Genomic DNA, 17911 nt, shown 5'->3' with positions numbered 1-17911 from the left:
AGATAGGAACCTGAGCAAGGTTCTCCCTCCAGGTGAAGTGTCCCAGCCCTGCTCCACTCCTGGAACTCTTCAGGAGCCCCTTCCACGCCCTGGCTGCAGCCAGGGAGCAGCTGACAGCAATTGCTTGTCCTGCTTTGCTTCCAGCCAAGGAGAGCGAGGAGCAGGGAACAATAGAGGAGAAAGGACACTTGAGGAACAAGGCTTAAACAATCAACTGTGACAGAGACATCCCGAAATGGCCGGCTGTCCCAGGGGGAGGGAGGGGAGCTGCACGGGGACTCTGTGTTCAGACTGACAAATCGGGGGATTGGGGAACAGAAACGGCACCTGGGGCCACCCCAGTCATCACCGAGGGGAGCTCATTAATGAGAGGCCCGAGGAAAGAACAGATGGCTCCACAGGGAGCTCCAGGAGGGGATTTAGGCTGCCCTGGCAGGCAGTGGCATGTTTGGGAAACCACTCCTGATGAAGGGAATGATGAATGACTGGGAGCAAGAGAGAATCTCTCTCTCTTCTGGGAGATCAGAAGAGCCGAACTGGAGCTTGCAAATGAAATAGCCCAAAGTTTTCAAACAAATCAACTCGAGCTCTGGGCAGGGTTTGTCTCCATTTGTGCCTCTGTTCAGGTCAGCAGAAGGGTTTGGAGCAACTTCACTTCTTCTCCATCTTCACTTGGTGTGCTCTGCTCCTGGCTTGGAGCAACAATGGAAATCCTGCCCAGCTCCAACCCCTGCCTGTCCCTGCCTGTCCTTGTGTCTGTCCCTGTGTCTGTCCCTGGCTGTCCCTGTGTCTGGCCCTGGTTGTCCCTGTGTCTGGCCCTGGTGTCCCTGTGGCTGTCCCTGGTGTCCCTGTGGCTGTCCCTGGCTGTCTCTGCCTGTCCCTGTGGCTGTCCCTGGTGTCCCTGCCATGGCAGGGGTGGCACTGGGAGGACTTTGAGGTCCCTTCCATCCCAACCCATCCACAATTCCCCATTTCTCTAATTCAGCTGCAGACAGATTTATTCCCAGTTTGGTTGGTTCCCAGATGATCCACCAGGCCCAGCTGCCATCGATGCCATGAGCATTGCAGGGGGAAGGAGAGGCCAGGGCAGGGGGGGACCTTTCCAGCACCATCCTCTGCTCATCTGCAGGCTCAGACTTTGGTTGGAATCCCAGAATCCCAGAAGGATTTGGGTCGGGAGGGATTTTAGGGATCATCCAGTGCCACCCCTGCCATGGCAGGAACACCTTCCCCTGTGCCAGGCTGCTCCAGCCCCAGTGTCCAGCCTGGCCTTGGGCACTGCCAGGGATCCAGGGGCAGCCCCAGCTTTTGGGGGCATGATGAAATCATAAAACAGGGACAAGAAATAGAAAATTTCCTGAGATCATCTTTTGATCTCCGAAGTTCCAACCACGAACCTTCATTTCAGAGCTGACCAAAACTCCAAACTTCTTTTCTCATCCAAATTCTGTCATTTTTAATTCTGGGGTCAATCCAAGTATTAAAGCAGAGGGAGCAGCCAGAGCTGGGCCAGGAGGGATTTAGTTTGGGTTTTAGGGCAAGGCTCTTCCCCAGAGGCTGCTGGCACTGCCCAGGCTGCCCAGGCAATGGGCACGGCCCCGAGGCTGCCAGAGCTCCAGGAGCCTTTGGCCAGCGCTGCCAGGGGTGCCCAGGCTGGGCTTGCTGGGCTCTGGGCAGGGCAGGGGTGGCACTGGGGGATCCCTCAGGGTGTCTCCCAGCTCAGGATTTTCCATTATTCCATCCAAGTTTTTCAGCAACTTCCCAAGAAATGCCCAATCCAGAAAAAAGCAACAAGAATTAAACCTGGCTTTGATTGCTTCAGTTGTTCCCAGAGTCCATCATAAACCTTTCAATCTTCATTTTAAACTATATCCTATCTTATAGGAATTCTCTTCCTGCCTATTTTCCCGCTATTCCATGACTAATCAATGGAATTATGCACTGACTAATACCAGCATGTCATAACATGACACAGCACCATTTAAATCTCCTTCTCTTTTACCCAAAAATGCTATTTTTAACAGCATTAAGGGCAGTTGCTGCCTGGCACTGATCAAAACATCTTTTTTTCCCCTCTTAGGGTAGTTTGGTGCTTTGACACAGAAAAGAAAGGAAGATGAAATATTTCAGTCAGCTCTCAGCAGAAGTTACTCTAAATTATTTGAGAATCAAATTTAAAAAATCAAATGGAAGTGATGGGATGTTTGAGCTGGGTGTCACTCTGTGTGTACAACACCACATACAATAGCCAGGAATAGCTGAAAACCCTGAAAAATTCAAAATAAAACATGGTAAAAAAATACTTCTAAATCAAAAACCCCACTACAATTATATAAAATAAGGTTATTTCTGCATCAAATCCCAGAAATAGCTGAAAACCCTGAAAAATACAAAATAAAACATGATAAAAATGGGGTTTTTTAAATCAAAATTCCCACTACAATTATATAAAATAAGGTTATTTCTGCAACAAATCCCAGAAATAGCTGAAAACCCTGAAAAATACAAAATAAAAGATGATAAAAAATATTTTTAAATCAAAAACCCCAGTACAATTATATAAATTAAGGTTATTTCCCAGACAATTCTCAGAAATAGCTGAAAAGCATGAAAAAAATACAAAATAAAACAGAATAAAAATAATTTTTAAATGAAAACCCCCAGCACAATTATGGAAAATGAGGTTGTTTCTCACTCAAAAGCTGCAGCAGGAGGCAAAGAGCCACAATCTGTTGGATTCTGCAGCGATTTTTGATCCCAAATCTGGCTCCATCTGGGTGGTAAAAACATCTCCCTTTGAAGATGGAGCAGCCACTTCTGGGAGAGCAGCAATAAAATAGGAATTGTCTCAAGAATTGTGTCCCTCAAAGGGAAGGAAGTGATAAAAAAATCAATTATCCTAAATTCTCCTCATTTCTGCAACACTTCTGTGTCACTCCTCAAGACAAGCACCCCTTAGCTCCAAGGTTTCCCTTCAGGGCACCTGGGATATTCTGGGATAATTTAAAATTCCAGGAGAATTCCTGACATAATTTTTAAAATAAATTTTAAAATTCCAGGAGAACTGGAATCAATATGGCCTCACCAGGGCTCTTTATTTGTAGGGAAAGGTTTTTATGGAATCCCAGAATGTCCTGAGTGGAAGGGACCCACAGGGATCACCCAGGGCCACTCCAGGCATCCCAAAATCCCCCCCCTGTCCAAATGCTCCTGGAGCTCTTTTAATGAGGCTGTAAAAAAATGATATAATGAAATAAAGGTGCAGGTTTCCAGGCACTCCAACGCCCTTTGGGATGTGGGCAGTGATGTGGGGCCACCATCACATTCCCAGCATCCCCCAGGATTTTCCAAACCCATGTCCTCAGCAATCAAAAGAGAGCAAAAAGAGAATAAAATTAAAAATAAAGACATCTGGGATGGTGGAAGGTGGCCCTGCCCCTGGCCAGGGGTTGGGGTGAGATGATCTTTAAGGTCCCTTCCAACCCGAACTGTTCCATGGTTCCCGCTTTTCCCACCTGGAAGAGGAAGGGTTTGTAGGGATACAGGGAAGAGGAGGAGGAGGAGGAGAAGAAGAAGAAGGAGAAGAAGAAGAAGAAGAAGAAGAAGAAGAAGAAGAAGAAGAAGAAGAAGAAAGAAGAAAGAAAGGAGAAGGAGAAGGAGAAGGAGAAGGAGAAGGAGAAGGAGAAGGAGAAGGAGAAGGAGAAGGAGAAGGAGAAGGAGAAGGAGAAGGAGAAGGAGAAGGAGAAGGAGAAGGAGTTCCAATCTCCAGGAGTAGCTCCATGGTCAAGGCTGGATGTGGAGAACCTGCTCCAGGCAGATTCCAGGGTGGGATGGGATCAGGGACAGTGACAGCAGAACCCCACAGAGTCTCAGGAGGGAAACAAAGGTTGGAGGCTGCAGGATGCCTGATTTGTATCTTCATACTGCCCTGATTTCACAGGAAAACATTCCAATAAAAATGGTGGTTACTGGGAACTGAGGGGCACCTGATCAGCTCCATCATCTCTGCAGGGAATATCCCAGAATGCCAGAAAGACTGAGGGGGGAAGAGCCCTTCAGGACCACCCAGCCCCGCCAGCATCACCCCAAACCCTGTCCCCAAGGCCACATCCAGACTCCTCTGGGACAATTCCAGGGACTCCAAACCTCCCTGGGCAGCTCAGCCCAAGGCCTGGCCACTCTGCCAGGGAAATTTTCTTTCCCAATCTCCAACCTGAGCCTCCCCTGGTGCCATCTGAGGCCATTTCCTCTCCTCCTGTCCCTGCCCCTCCTGGCAGGAGCTGTGCAGAGCCACAAGGGCCCCCCTGAGCCTCCTTTGCTCCAGGCTCAGCCCCTTCCCAGCTCCCTCAGGAATTCTCCAGCCCCTTCCCAGCTCCCTTCCCTGCCCTGGACACGCTCCAGCCCCTCCAGGGCTCTCCTGCAGGAGCAGAACTGGACACGGCCCTCGAGGGACCCCAGCACAGAGGGACAATCCCTGCCCTGCTCCTGCTGGACACACAATTCCTCATCCAGCCCAGGATCTTCTTGGCCTTCTTGGCCACCTGGGCACCCCTGGGCTCATCCCCTGAAATCCAGGGACAGAACGTTCCCGAAGCAGCTCCCCAGCCATTGCCAATGACAGAACCACTCCATGAGAAGAATTCCAAAGAGCTGCAATGGCCTCAGGAATGCGCTGAAGGAGAGATGAGAGAAGTGAGGAAGAATAGGGGGAAATGAATTTAATTATAGGAGACACCTGATGCAGCTGGAAATCAAACAAAGTGCAAATACCTCCAAAGTGCAGCTTCCTGTCAGAGGGAGAGGATTGGTTTGGCTCCTGGCAATGAGGCTCAAATTAAAAACTAAAATTGGACTTCTTTGTACCAATTAAAAAGAAAAGAAAAGAAAAGAAAAGAAAAGAAAAGAAAAGAAAAGAAAAGAAAAGAAAAGAAAAGAAAAGAAAAGAAAAGATAAAAAAAGAAAATAAAAAAGAAAATAAAAAAGAAAAGGAAAAAAGGGGGGGGAAGCACCAGAGTAAAACCTGAACAGCCAAAGGACAAAAGAAGATCCAGGCATTTCCTTCTCAGTCCTGTCTGAGCTCCCAGGCAGGGCCAGCACGTTGGGAGATGTCACAAACAAATGGAATCTGTTTATCTGAACTCAGAGAAAGCCTTCATCTCTCCCTAAGCCTCCCTAACCCACGACAGCCTGGAGCAGCCAGCAGCCTTCCCAAAACTCCAGAGGGCTCCCAAACAACCCCACGAGGTATTTTCAAATAGGGGACACAAAAAGAGCAGAAAACTCATTCAAGTTAATTGGCCACCTGGAAAGTCTTCTCTCTGCCAAGGGTTGCTTTTTTATTATTATTTTCCAAGGAATGTTTGCTTGGAATCTTTCAGGAGAACTCTGCAGAAAGCTCTGATTGCTGGAGCTGGATGGAGTCGAGTGAGGGGTTGGGCTGGAGTGAAATCAACTCAGGGAAAGCAGAGTGAGAACAGGTTCACCCCTTGATCCAACAAAAAAATCAATGGCATGGAAATAAAACTTCAACTCCCTGACAGGAGGGTCCAGTTCTGCTTCAGGAACGTTCTGTCCCTGGATTTCAGGGGATGAGCCCAGGGGTGCCCAGGTGGCCAAGAAGGCCAAGAACATCCTGGGCTGGATGAGGAATTGTGTGTCCAGCAGGAGCAGGGCAGGGATTGTCCCTCTGTGCTGGGGTCCCTCCAGGGCCGTGTCCAGTTCTGCTCCTGCAGAAGAGCCCTGGAGGGGCTGGAGCGTGTCCAGGGCAGGGAAGAGAGCTGGGAAGGGGCTGGAGAATTCCTGAGGGAGCTGGGAAGGGGCTGAGCCTGGAGCAAAGGAGGCTCAGGGGGCCCTTGTGGCTCTGCACAAGTCCCTGCCAGGAGGGGACAGCCGGGGGGGTCGGGCTGTGCTGCCAGGGCACAGGGACAGGAGCAGAGGGAACGGGCTCAGGCTGGGCCAGGGCAGGCTCAGCTTGGCCAGCAGCAGGAATTTGCCCATGGAAAGGGTGCTCAGGCCTTGGCAGGGGCTGCCCAGGCAGCTTTGCAGTGCCCATCCCTGCAGGTGTCCCCTGCAGGTGGCACTGAGTGCTCTGGGCTGGGGACAAGGTGGCCGTGGGGCACAGCTGGCACTCCATGACCTTGGGAATCTTTTCCATCCCCTGGGATCTGGGGATTCTGTGAAAAGCAAGTGTTGCACGTGTCTGCAGGAGCAAGGCACCTTGGTGAACCCCTGGACTGGGTTTCATCCTCCCAAAAATCCCTCAGCAAATACTTCTGCTCACCCCCCCCTGCCCCGGGACTCCAGCTGGGCTCTGCGGTTTGGCCTCGGCTCTCCCTGAGAGAACCCAGCACATTTCTGTGGATTCTCACATGAGGAACACCACTATTGTCCTTCCCTAAATGCCAGCTTTCAGGGACTGTGCAATTCCCACCAGAATAACCCTGGGAGGGGGCTCGTGCTCCTCACAGTGCAATTAGGGAGGGGTTTTAGACCACAGCCGTTTTTAGAGCTCCCCGAGGTCGGCAGGAATGTCCCGGGCAGCGGGGATTGGGATGCTGGGATTTACAACCCTCTCCCAGTCCCTGATTACTCAGAGCCAGCAGAGGCTGAGGAGCAGAAGATCCTAGCCAGGGAGAAATGCTGGAATTCTCAGCAGTGGTTCACCCTCCCAGCACAGGGAGATCAGGGAAATCAGCTCCTAAAGGGATCCAGGAGAGCTGCAGAGGGACTGGGGACAAGGATGGAGGGACAGCACACAGGGAATGGCTGCCAGTGCCAGAGGGCAGGGCTGGGTGGGATCTTGGCAATGAGGAATTGTTCCCTGGCAGGGTGGGCAGGGGCTGGGATGGAATTCCATCCCTGGATCCCTGGCAGTGCCCAAGGCCAGGCTGGACACTGGGGCTGGAGCAGCCTGGCAGAGGGGAAGGTGTCCCTGCCATGGCAGGGGTGGCACTGGGTGATCCCTAAAATCCCTCCCAACCCAAAACAATCTGGGATTCTGGGATTCTGTAATTCCAAGTGAAGGCTCCCAGCACCCAGAGGTCAGGGCAGAGCTCTGGCTTTGTCCCACCACCCGGAATTTTCTCACCTCACAATCCCGCGTTCCACGGCCCAGAGAAGTGAGAACCTGCACCCAGCCCTCAGAGGGGACAAACAGGGGACAGCCACAGCCAGGGAGGTGTCACCTGGAGCAGGTCTGGGAGCGCCTCAGCTCTGAGAGCAAATAAATCACCATTGTGACCAGGGACTGTGAAACTGATGCAAAAAATGCTCTTCATAAATCTGTTTTAACACATTCCCGTCAGAATTGTGCTGTATTTCCAGTGGTACCAGTGACAGGACAAGGAGCAGTGGCCATGAAACAAAAAACACAACAAATTCCACCCCAAACAGAGGAGGAATCTCTTTCCATGGAGCCCTGGAACAGCTGTCCATCCCCAGAGGGATGGATTCTCCCTCTCTGGAGCCCCCCCAAACCCACCTGGATGTGTCCCTGTGTCACTGCTCGGGGTGACCCTGCCTGGGCAGGGGGTTGGACTGGGTGATCTCCAGAGGTCCCTTCCAACAATAACAATTCTGGGATTCTGGGATCTCAACCCTTGGAGCACCAAAAAGGACCTCGTGGTTGAACCTGGCAGCCAAAGCCCAGCCAGGCACAGGGACACCCCCAGGGGATGGGGAGAGAATTGGAAAACTTGTGAGCTGAGATAAAGACAGATGATAGGACACAAAAAGAAAGCAAAGCCATGGAATCATGGAATGGTTTGGGCTGGAAGGAACCTCCAACTCACCTGGTTGCACCCCTGCCATGGCAGGGACACCTCCCACTGCCCCAGGCTGCTCCAGCCCCAGTGTCCAGCCTGGCCTTGGGCACTGCCAGGGATGAGAAGCTGAGCAGGACCCAACACACCAGCACCCACCTCCTCCCTGCCCATGCCCTGCACAGCAAACAAAGCCTTTGGCTCTGGAGTTTCTTGGAAAACTTCTTGGAAAACTCCTTGGAAAACTCCTTTTCTGCAGCTTTGCCTTCCTGATGATCGTCCTGCTTGCCCTGGCAGCGATCCCAAACTGATCTGAGCAGCACCAGGTGCACCGGGTCACTCTGGGTTCTGTTTCTCTTCCCCTTTGGGCTGGGTGCAGCTCTTCCGGAATTGTTTCTCGGTAGAGGGCAGGGAATTATTTATAGGGGATTCCAGGGATTATCAAAGCAAACTCTGTGTTCTTTCCAGTGGCTGGGACAACTGGGAATACCCTACCCTCAGAGTAGGAGGATCCTTCATGATCATGCCAGGAGCACTCCTGAAGTCCCCTCATCCTCAATATTTAAGGAATGAGAATATTTCATTCCTGGCATTTCCTGAGCAGAAGAGTGGGAATGCTGCCTGTGCATCTTTAGGACAATCCTGCTCCTGGCTCCCTCGTCTCTGCCAGGTCCCAGTGCCCACAGATGGAGCAGACCCTGTGACATTGTCACCCTGCTTGTCCCCCAAAAACAGGGAACAGCCATGATGCCTCAGGTTTGAGCTTTTCTATTTTTCACATTCTGTGCTGCTTCAGTGTGTGGGGCTGGGTTCACATTATGGGATGCTGAGCTCTCTGCACAGAGCAGGGACACAAAACAATTCCTGCTCCAGCTGGGCACCAAGGACAAATGATCCAAAGCTCAGCCCAGGAGCACAAACAGCGTGGGCTGGAGAGAGACAAACAAGCAGGGTGGGAGTGCCTGGGCTAAAGCTGGAACGGGACAATGAACTGCAAGGTGCAAATGGAGCAGAGCTGAGCCAAGGGAGAGACCCCGTGCCCGCTCGTGCATTTTGGGACCATTTTGGGCATTGCAGCCCAAGGTGGCCAAGCTCAGCTTGGCCAGCAGCAGGAATTTGCCCATGGAAAGGGCGCTCAGGCCTTGGCAGGGGCTGCCCAGGCAGCTTTGCAGTGCCCATCCCTGCAGGTGTCCCCTGCAGGTGGCACTGAGTGCTCTGGGCTGGGGACAAGGTGGCCGTGGGGCACAGCTGGGACTGGGTGACCTTGGGAATCTTTCCCAACCCCAGGGATTTGAAGATCAACCTTGAAAGTGGGACAAATTAAATGCGAATTTTAAAACTACGCCAAAGAAATGGGAAAAGGACAAATAAGCAGCATTTTTACATTTGCAGCGTCTGCTGAGCTCCAGGGAGTGGAGTTGAAATCTTAGTTATTCCCCTTCAATCCAAATTCCAGCTCTGAGGCAAAATCCCTTTAAACCCCAACCTTTCTGTCCCCTTTTTGATTAAAACCTTCAGTGAAACCCCTGAGTAAGACACATTCTTGCAGCTGGCACTTTTTACACCCAAAATGTGACTTTTCAGCAGCCAGGGCAGCTCAGGGAGCCAAACCTGGGGCACAGATTCCCAAACTCACCTCAGCTCCTCCTGGCTGAGCTCATCCCTGGCTGGGAGCCAGCTCTGTCCCACAAGGAAAAATCATGGAAAAGGAAAGCTCTGCCTGGAGCAGGCAGCAAGCACAGCAATGAAAGCACCTCTAATACAGAGTCAGCTTCAGGGAGTGTGTAGTGTATTCCCTCTGTTCTTCCAATGATTTTTCCAGAAAAAAAAAAAAAAAGAAAATTAAAAGAAAGGAAAAAAAAATAAAATAGGGAAAAAAAAAAGAGAGAATTAAAAGAAAAAAAGAAGAAAACCAAATTTAAATTTTAAAAAACCCGTGATGAAAATACCCCCAAACAAACAAACTCCACAAATCCAGACATTCTTAACTCTTAAAGATGTAAAGAAAAAGAAAATGTCATTCTTTTTTCTGATGCATTCAAAAAAATTAGGATATTCAGAAGAACTGGTTTCTTTTCCTCCCCAAAATTCAACATCCAAAGAAAAAAAAAAGAGCACAAAACCCCCCTAGGAATGATCCAACCACTGGATTTACATCAGAGAGCAGGAGGTCTTTATATATAACAATAATATCACTGATTTTCCTCCTGTTTTCAGCCAAAAAAAAAGGCAAAAAAGACACATGAACACTTTATTCGGATGTTTTTCCCAGTTTGAAATGTCCACTTGATGGCAAAACAAAACATCTCTGATGCTCCAGCTCCTACAAAAGCTTGGGGAGTCTCTAATTCCCACCTGGAATTTTCTGACCTTACCTAAAAAGGAATTTTTACCTGTGCTTTGGTTGTTTCCCTTGAGGACCATGAGGTGGCTTTTGGCAGTGCAAGTTTTGGGAATTTTTAATACTTAATTTAAAAGAAAAAGAGTCAGGTTTTACTTTTAACCACACTTTTATTGCCTTTTTTTTTTTCTCCCAAACAAACCCCCACCAAATCACACCCTAGATTTCTATATTTACACTGCAGACTTCTTAATCTCTCCTGTAAATATCCATATTCTGGAGTAATCTCTGGGAAAAAAAAAATGCTATTTATAGCATCCTGCTGCTGGAGAAATCTTCATTATCAATGTAATGCTCCCAGAGAGAAAAGCAAATCAATTTGCAGAGTTGTCAAACAGCAAGATAAGCACCCAGATTAAAACCATCCCAATTATTTTAAACAAAAAGAAACCTCAGTTGTTACAGCAATGAAGATCCCGTGACAGACCACACACATCCCATGGCCAAAAGTGATTTTTTAATTTTATTTTTTTTGTGGTGGATTTATCACAAATCTTTTCCACAGCAGCAATTAAAAAATGGGTTAAAAAAAAGGTTTCAAACGTTTGGGATTTTCAGTTTTTCTTGGCAGAGAGCTTCTCCTCAGGGCTGACTGGGAGGATGCCACTGCATTCCTCTGCCTTGGCCACGGGGCGTTTGACAAAAGCCCTCCTGATGACATCAATGTCCCGTCCCAAATGATCCATCATGGGGGACACCAGGGAAGGGGGGGCCTCCAGGTCTATCAGGAAATACCTGCAACGAGAAACACAGCAAATGAAAACTGGGATGGGATAAAATCAGCCAAAATACCTGGGATGGGATAAAATCAGACAAAATACTGGGATGGGATAAAATCAGACAAAATACTGGGATGGGACAAAATTAACCAAAATACTGGGATGGGATAAAATCAGCCAAAATACTGGGATGGGATAAAATTAACCAAAATACTGGGATGGGATAAAATTAACCAAAATACTGGGATGGGACAAAATCAGCCAAAATACTGGGATGGGATAAAATCAGCCAAAATACTGGGATGGGATAAAATCAGACAAAATTCTGGGATGGGATAAAATCAGCCAAAATACTGGGATGGGATAAAATCAGACAAAATACTGGGATGGGATAAAATCAGACAAAATACTGGGATGGGATAAAATCAGCCAAAATACTGGGATGGGATAAAATCAGCCAAAATTCTGGGATGGGATAAAATCAGACAAAATACTGGGATGGGATAAAATCAGACAAAATACTGGGATGGGACAAAATTAACCAAAATACTGGGATGGGATAAAATCAGCCAAAATACTGGGATGGGACAAAATCAGACAAAATACCTGGGATGGGATAAAATCAGCCAAAATACTGGGATGGGACAAAATTAACCAAAATACTGGGGTGGGATAAAATTAACCAAAATACTGGGATGGGATAAAATCAGACAAAATTCTGGGATGGGACAAAATTAACCAAAATACTGGGATGGGACAAAATCAGCCAAAATACCTGGGACAAAATCCACCAAAATACCTTTGATGGAACAAAATCAGACAAAGTACCTGGGATGGGATAAAATTAACCAAAATACTGAGCTGGAACAAAACTAACCAAAATACCTGGGATGGGACAAAATCAGCCAAAATACCTGACCTGGAACAAAATCCACTAAAATACCTGGGCTGGAACAAACCCCACCAAAATAGCTGGGACAAAATCCACCAAAATACCTGGACTGGAATCAAATCCACCAAAATACCTGGGCTGGGATAAAATTAACCAAAATACCTGGGCTGGAACCAAATCCACCAAAATATCTGGTCCAAATCCACCAAAATACCTGGGCTGGAACAAACCCCACCAAAACACCTCAGCTGGGACCAAATCCACCAAAATACCTGGGCTGGGACCAAATCCACCAAAATACCTGGGATAATTCCACCAAAATACCTGGGCTACAACAAAATTAACCAAAATACCTGGGCTGGAACAAACCCCACCAAAATACCTGGGCTGGGACAAAACCAACCAAGCACCTGGGTTGCAATTCAAGGAATTCTTCTGGGGGGTTTCTTAAATGACAATTCTTAAGTTTTTTCTGCTCCTCTGGGGTTCTTTTAAATGAGAATTCCCAAGTTTTTTCTCGCATTTTGGTGCCCGGATTGTTTGAAATAAAAGCTCAGGGTTAGCTTGAGTCCAACTCATCCCCAAATCCTTCCCAGGAAATCCAGAATTCTTTATGGGAGGGGTAGGATGGTAAAAATCCCACACGACACCCCAAATGCTGAGGCAGGAGAGGTGCCCAGCTGGAATGGGCTGTGCCAGGGTGTCCCTGGAGCCAAGGGAGCAGTGCCAGCCCCTGCCAGCCCAGCAGTGCAGCGTGCCTGAGCTGCAGGAATTGGCCCAGGGATTGTCCCAGGGATCTGGAGGAATTCTGCCGGGCTCCCTCCTCATCACAAATCCCCACAGCAACAAAATTTGGCTTTTGGGCAACTCGGGCGCCCACTGCTCTGTGGGCCCCGGAATGCAGAGATGCCACCAGGGCTGGAGTTTAGGGACAGGGACCATTGTCCAGCCTGGCCAATTTTGTGGAAGCGCGGCCCAGCAGGATCTAAGGATGCACCCCCCTGAAATCAGGGAAGGTGGGGTTGATGCTCTGGTAAAGCCATTCCAGTCCCACTGGTGGATTCAGCAGATGACACTCGAGCTCTCCGCCGTGGGAAGCAGCCTTGCAAACCCTCTCACCTAGCAGGAGGGAGGATGGGGGCAGCAATCCCAGCGGGTGATCCCTGCCCCTTTCCCCTGATCCCACTGCCATCCCCAGGCAGGATCCCTGCCCCTTTCCCCTGATCCCACTGCCATCCCCAGGCAGGATCCCTGCCCCTTTCCCCTGATCCCACTGCCATCCCCAGGCAGGATCCCTGCCCCTTTCCCCTGATCCCACTGCCATCCCCAGGCAGGATCCCTGCCCCTTGCCCCTGATCCCACTGCCATCCCCAGGCAGGATCCCTGCCCCTTTCCCCTGATCCCACTGCCATCCCCAGGCAGGATCCCTGCCCCTTGCCCCTGATCCCACTGCCATCCCCAGGCAGGATCCCTGCCCCTTGCCCCTGATCCCACTGCCATCCCCAGGCAGGATCCCTGCCCCTTTCCCCTGATCCCACTGCCATCCCCAGGCAGGATCCCTGCCCCTTGCCCCTGATCCCACTGCCATCCCCGCTCTGCATCCAGAGTTTTAATTCCATTTCTGCCCAGCTCTCATCTGCTGCTTTTTCATCGTGCTCCTGAAACGGCAAGAGGGTTGTTTTTTGTTTTTTGTTTTGTTTTGTTTTTTTCTTTTTTTTTTTCCTCCTTCCCTCCGAAGGCTGCTTTGCAACTTTGTTCTTTCTCTGCCATTAGCAAAGGGTGGAAATTTCCACTGACGCACTGTTGATAAGCCAAGGAGAGCGGGGGGGAAGGGAGGATGAGCTGTTCCAGCAGATCTTTCTGACTCCTCTCAGGAAAAGGTATTTTATCAAAATTGCAGGCACTGGGGAAAAAAAAAAAACGTGGGGTTTCAAAAAACAACCACCTCTCTCCCCAACGTGAGCAAGATTGCTTCTCTCTGCCACAACAAAACAAAGAGAGAGAGAGAGAGGGGAGAGAGAAACAGCATAAAAAAAACCCAAAAAAACTGGATTTCTTCAGGAAAGAAAGAAGGGCTGGAAAAACAATGAGCAACACAATGGACAATGACATCCCTGAGGAGATCTGAACCCCTTCCCCTCAAATCTCCACGTTGCAATCAGCTGCCAGGAGGCCGGGGGGGTTTTTAAAGCCTCAAACCTTCCTTGCAGGCAGTGATCTCTGACCCCACAACGCTGCTGTTTGTGGAGTAAACAACCCCAAATCCCAGCGAGACAAAGCCAGGGAAAAATACAGGAATGCAGCAGGGAAACCACCTCGCTCCTGCAAACAGAAATGCAAAAAGCATTTGTGCTCTCTAGGAGTCACCAGGGGAGAAATGCAGGAAAATTCCACTGATTCACGATGAGCCCACGGTTATTTTTGTCCTCCTGCTTGACTGCAAACACAAGGATGATTTAAATGCAGGGGAGCAGACTGGAACGCACTGAAACAATGCATTAACTCCAAAAAAAAAATTAAAATGTAAGATGGTCTCAAATAAAGGAGGACGTGCCTTTGTATAAGAGCGAAATAAAAAAAAAAAAAAGAGGACAAAAAAAGAGCCAGGTTTCATTTCTCAAATTTACCAAATTCAAGCCAGAAATTGTTTGAACCTTGAGTCCTAAGGATGCTCAAATCTGTTGCTTTCAGATGGCCAGGGTAGGACTTCAAGGATCCTGGATGAAGATTCCCTTTGAAATCCTCCTGGAATACAACTCTGAGCCAAGGGGAGCAGTGAAGATGGGCTGGCCTCGGGAAGAGCCCGTGGGGTGCCAAGGTTTTGGCCCCAAAATGTCTCCCTTGTGTGAAGGTGGAAGATCCAAGGGAAAGGAAATGTTCCGAGGAGCAGCAGAAGTGAAAGGAGCAGAAAACACCTGGAGGAAACCGCAGCAGGTGCAGGAGGAGCTCCACGTTGCCTTCATTTAAGGTACATCCACAAAAATAATTTTTATTTTTTTGCATTTTTAAGGCCGTGGAAATGGGGGGATTTGCTTTGCCCCTCCTCAGCAGGGCAAGCTCGTGATCAGGGGTTGTGAAAAGCACCAGGACAAGCGTTGCCTTTAGCTTTTACAAATATGGCAGTGGAAGTTCCTCGAAAATCTGGGAAGGACCAGATCCAACCCAAAAGTTGGACTTTAGTGACCAAAACTGTGCCCCAGCAGTGATGGGAATGATCCACAGAAAGCTTGGCCCAGGAATGGCATTTCCCAAATTCCGTCCACAGGCACCTGCTGTTCAGCTGATTGAACCATGGAAAGATGTTTCATTAATTTAAAGATCATTAAGAAAAAAAAAAAGAAATTAAAATTAAGGTCAACCCCTCTAAATGGTGGCTGGTTGCCACCCCACCAAGCCCAGTGGCCACCACGCTCAGTCAAGGAGCTTGCACAAGGGTGCCACAGGGTTTGGTGGGTTCTGGTGCCTCCACATCACCAGCTTGGCCCAAGGCCTCTAAAAAGCACCAAAACTCCAAAGGGCACTTCCAAAGGTAAGGTGGAAAGGAGAAAACATCCCAAACATTTCAGGGCTTTGATCCTTGAGGCACATCCACACTGTCATGGGGAGAAGAACTGGAAGGCTCAGTGATGGTTCAACTCATCAATGAAGAAAGCCCCATCTAGTGGAAGAAGACAATCAGCTGAGCAGAAAATACTTCAAATGAGCAGAAATCCACAAATATTCCAGCTGCCTTTGTTCTCCTCCCAGTGCTCTGCACAGCCAGGACACCTTGTAGCCCAAACAGCTCCAGATGGTCTAAAATCCAAACAGCCACAAGCTGGGTTGGGCAGCAAGTTTAAATTTATTTTGGGGGGGTTAGGTAAGGAGAAATTGCAGCTCCTTTCATATGTTTTTTGTTCTGCCCTCTTTGGTCTTCAAGAGCCATGGGAAGCATCAAGAGGCTCGACTTGAGCGAGGCCGAACACGTTTGGAGAATAAAGGAAAAAACACGAGCTCTGCATAATTTGGGTTCCACAAAGGGTGGGGAGAGGGCTGTTCAAACCTGTGAACGCTCCAGAGAACGTTCCTGACAGGTAACCATTATTTCACTCTCACAAATCAAGGCAATCAAATTATAGCCAGGCAGTGGGGGACGATCAGGGGGCCACTCCAACCTCTCCATCCACGTGGAAAATTTCATCCTGCCACAAGCAGGAGGCTTAAAAATGAATTGTGCAACTTCCAAAGCTCAGCTGCTTTGTGGGGAGAGGCAAAGCCTGAACATGTCACAAAATTTACATGGAAATGTTTCCACAGGAGTCAAAAAAAGGGGGAGTCCAGAGAGGCTGTGGATTCCTCACGCCTGGAAATTGAGGTTGGATGGGGCTTGGAGCGGCCTGGGAGAGTGGAAGGTGCTGGGCTGGAATGGAAAGATCTTCAGGATCCCTTCCAGCCCAACCCAGCCCATGGTTCCATGGTCAATTATTGAATTATTCCTCTCAATAACCATCCATTCCTGCTGGTTTAGGTCCTGGAAACAAGAGCCTTTCCTGGGCAGGTGCTTTGGCAAAACCACCTGGAATTTCTGCCCCCTTGGATGCTCCCTTGATCCTCAGGGACCCTGGAATTCACCTCCTGCAGAAAATCCCCCAGGCACGTGTGAAGATGAACTCCCCAAAATCAGTTCCTGGGTGAGAATTCCTGATCTACTCTCCAAATGCAATTCCTGGATGAGAATTCCTGATGAACACAGAAATTCCTGGGTGAGAATTCCTGATGAACTCCCCTAAAATGCAATTCCTGGATGAGAATTCCTGATGAACTCCCCAAATGCAATTCCTGATAAACTCCCCAAAATGCAATTCCTGGGTGAGAATTCCTGATCAGCTCAGGAATTCCTGCATGATAATTCCTGATCAACTCCCCAAATGCAATTCCTGGGTGATAATTCCTGATAAATTCCCAAAATGTAATTCCTGATGAACCCCCCAAAATGCAATTCCTGCATGAGAATTCCTGATTAACTCCCCCAGTTGGATGATAATTCCTGATAAACCCCCCAAATTGCAATTCCTGGGTGAGAATTCCTGATGAAATCCCCAAATTGGATGATAATTCCTAATCAACTCCCCAAATTGGATGATAATTTCTGATAAACTCCCCAAATTGGATGATAATTTCTGATAAACTCCCAGAATGCAATTCCTGGATTATAATTCCTGATGAATTCCACAAATGCAATTCCTGATGAGCCCCCCAAATTGCAATTCCTGCAAGAGAATTCCTGATTAACTCCCCCAGCTGGATGACAATTCCTGATGAACCCTCCAAAATGCAATTCCTGGGTGAGAATTCCTGCTAAATTCCCAAAATGCAGTTCAGCAAGAACAAAAGCAAGCCCTGGGTTTGCTATTTCAGAGAACACGGGGGCTGAGGAGACAACTGTGAGTGAAGAGCAAAACAAAAAGATGAAGAGGCAAAGCAAGCAAATAACAAAAGAAAATTGCCATCTTTTCAAAATCAAACTTGAAAGCAAGAAAGAAGAAACAACAAGGCCACGAAAAACTGGCAAATAGAACATGGAAATTGTTATGAATTATCAGAGTTTTGCTGGAGAACTCGTAAATCATGGAATGGTTTGGGTTGGAAGGGAATTTAAACTCATCCAGTGCCACCCCTGCCATGGCAGGGACACCTTCCCCTGTGCCAGGCTGCTCCAGCCCTGTCCAGCCTGGCCTGGGGCACTGCCACAGAAATAAATGTGCAACTCAATAAAATAAAGTGAATGAAAGGATGAAAACGTGGTGAGGTGAAAACATTCCTGTGTCCCAGGCAGATTTAACAGAGGGAATCCCACACATCCCAAAACCAAGGAGAAGGAAAGGCCCTGGTGCTCCATCATTCCCAAACCCTGAGCAGGCTGAGCTCCATCACCTTTGCCCCAGAGACCAAAAATAACAATGGAAACACTGGAGTGGGGCTAAAAACCACCAAAACCTCTGAAATTCCAACCCCCAGTACTCCAAGTTGCTCCTCAATCCCCCATCCCAGCTCCTGCAGCTTCACAGATTCCTGACCTGCAAATCCTTGGAGCCATCGCCTCCCCAAAGGAATCCCCCAAAGGATTCAGTGTGAATCCTATTTTGGGTTTTTTCCTGGT

The 17911-nt window shown here is 48.6% G+C and overlaps 1 protein-coding gene across 1 annotated transcript in view; it reads right to left on the bottom strand.

Moving 5' to 3' along the window:
• Positions 1–10251: 10251 nt before the first annotated feature.
• The window catches only part of MRPS6 (mitochondrial ribosomal protein S6), a 42738-nt gene continuing 35078 nt past the window's right edge, over positions 10252–17911 (bottom strand). The window contains exon 3 of the mRNA XM_038136783.1: positions 10252–10896. Within this exon, the coding sequence (XP_037992711.1) occupies positions 10716–10896 (181 nt within the window). The 3' untranslated portion in view covers positions 10252–10715. The remainder of the gene's footprint in view (positions 10897–17911) is intronic.

This window comes from Motacilla alba, chromosome 1, assembly GCF_015832195.1.
Source record: "Motacilla alba alba isolate MOTALB_02 chromosome 1, Motacilla_alba_V1.0_pri, whole genome shotgun sequence".
In the NCBI taxonomy this organism is placed as follows: domain Eukaryota; kingdom Metazoa; phylum Chordata; class Aves; order Passeriformes; family Motacillidae; genus Motacilla; species Motacilla alba.
Note: the sequence above shows the minus strand (reverse complement) of the source record. Positions and strands in the feature narration are given on the sequence as shown.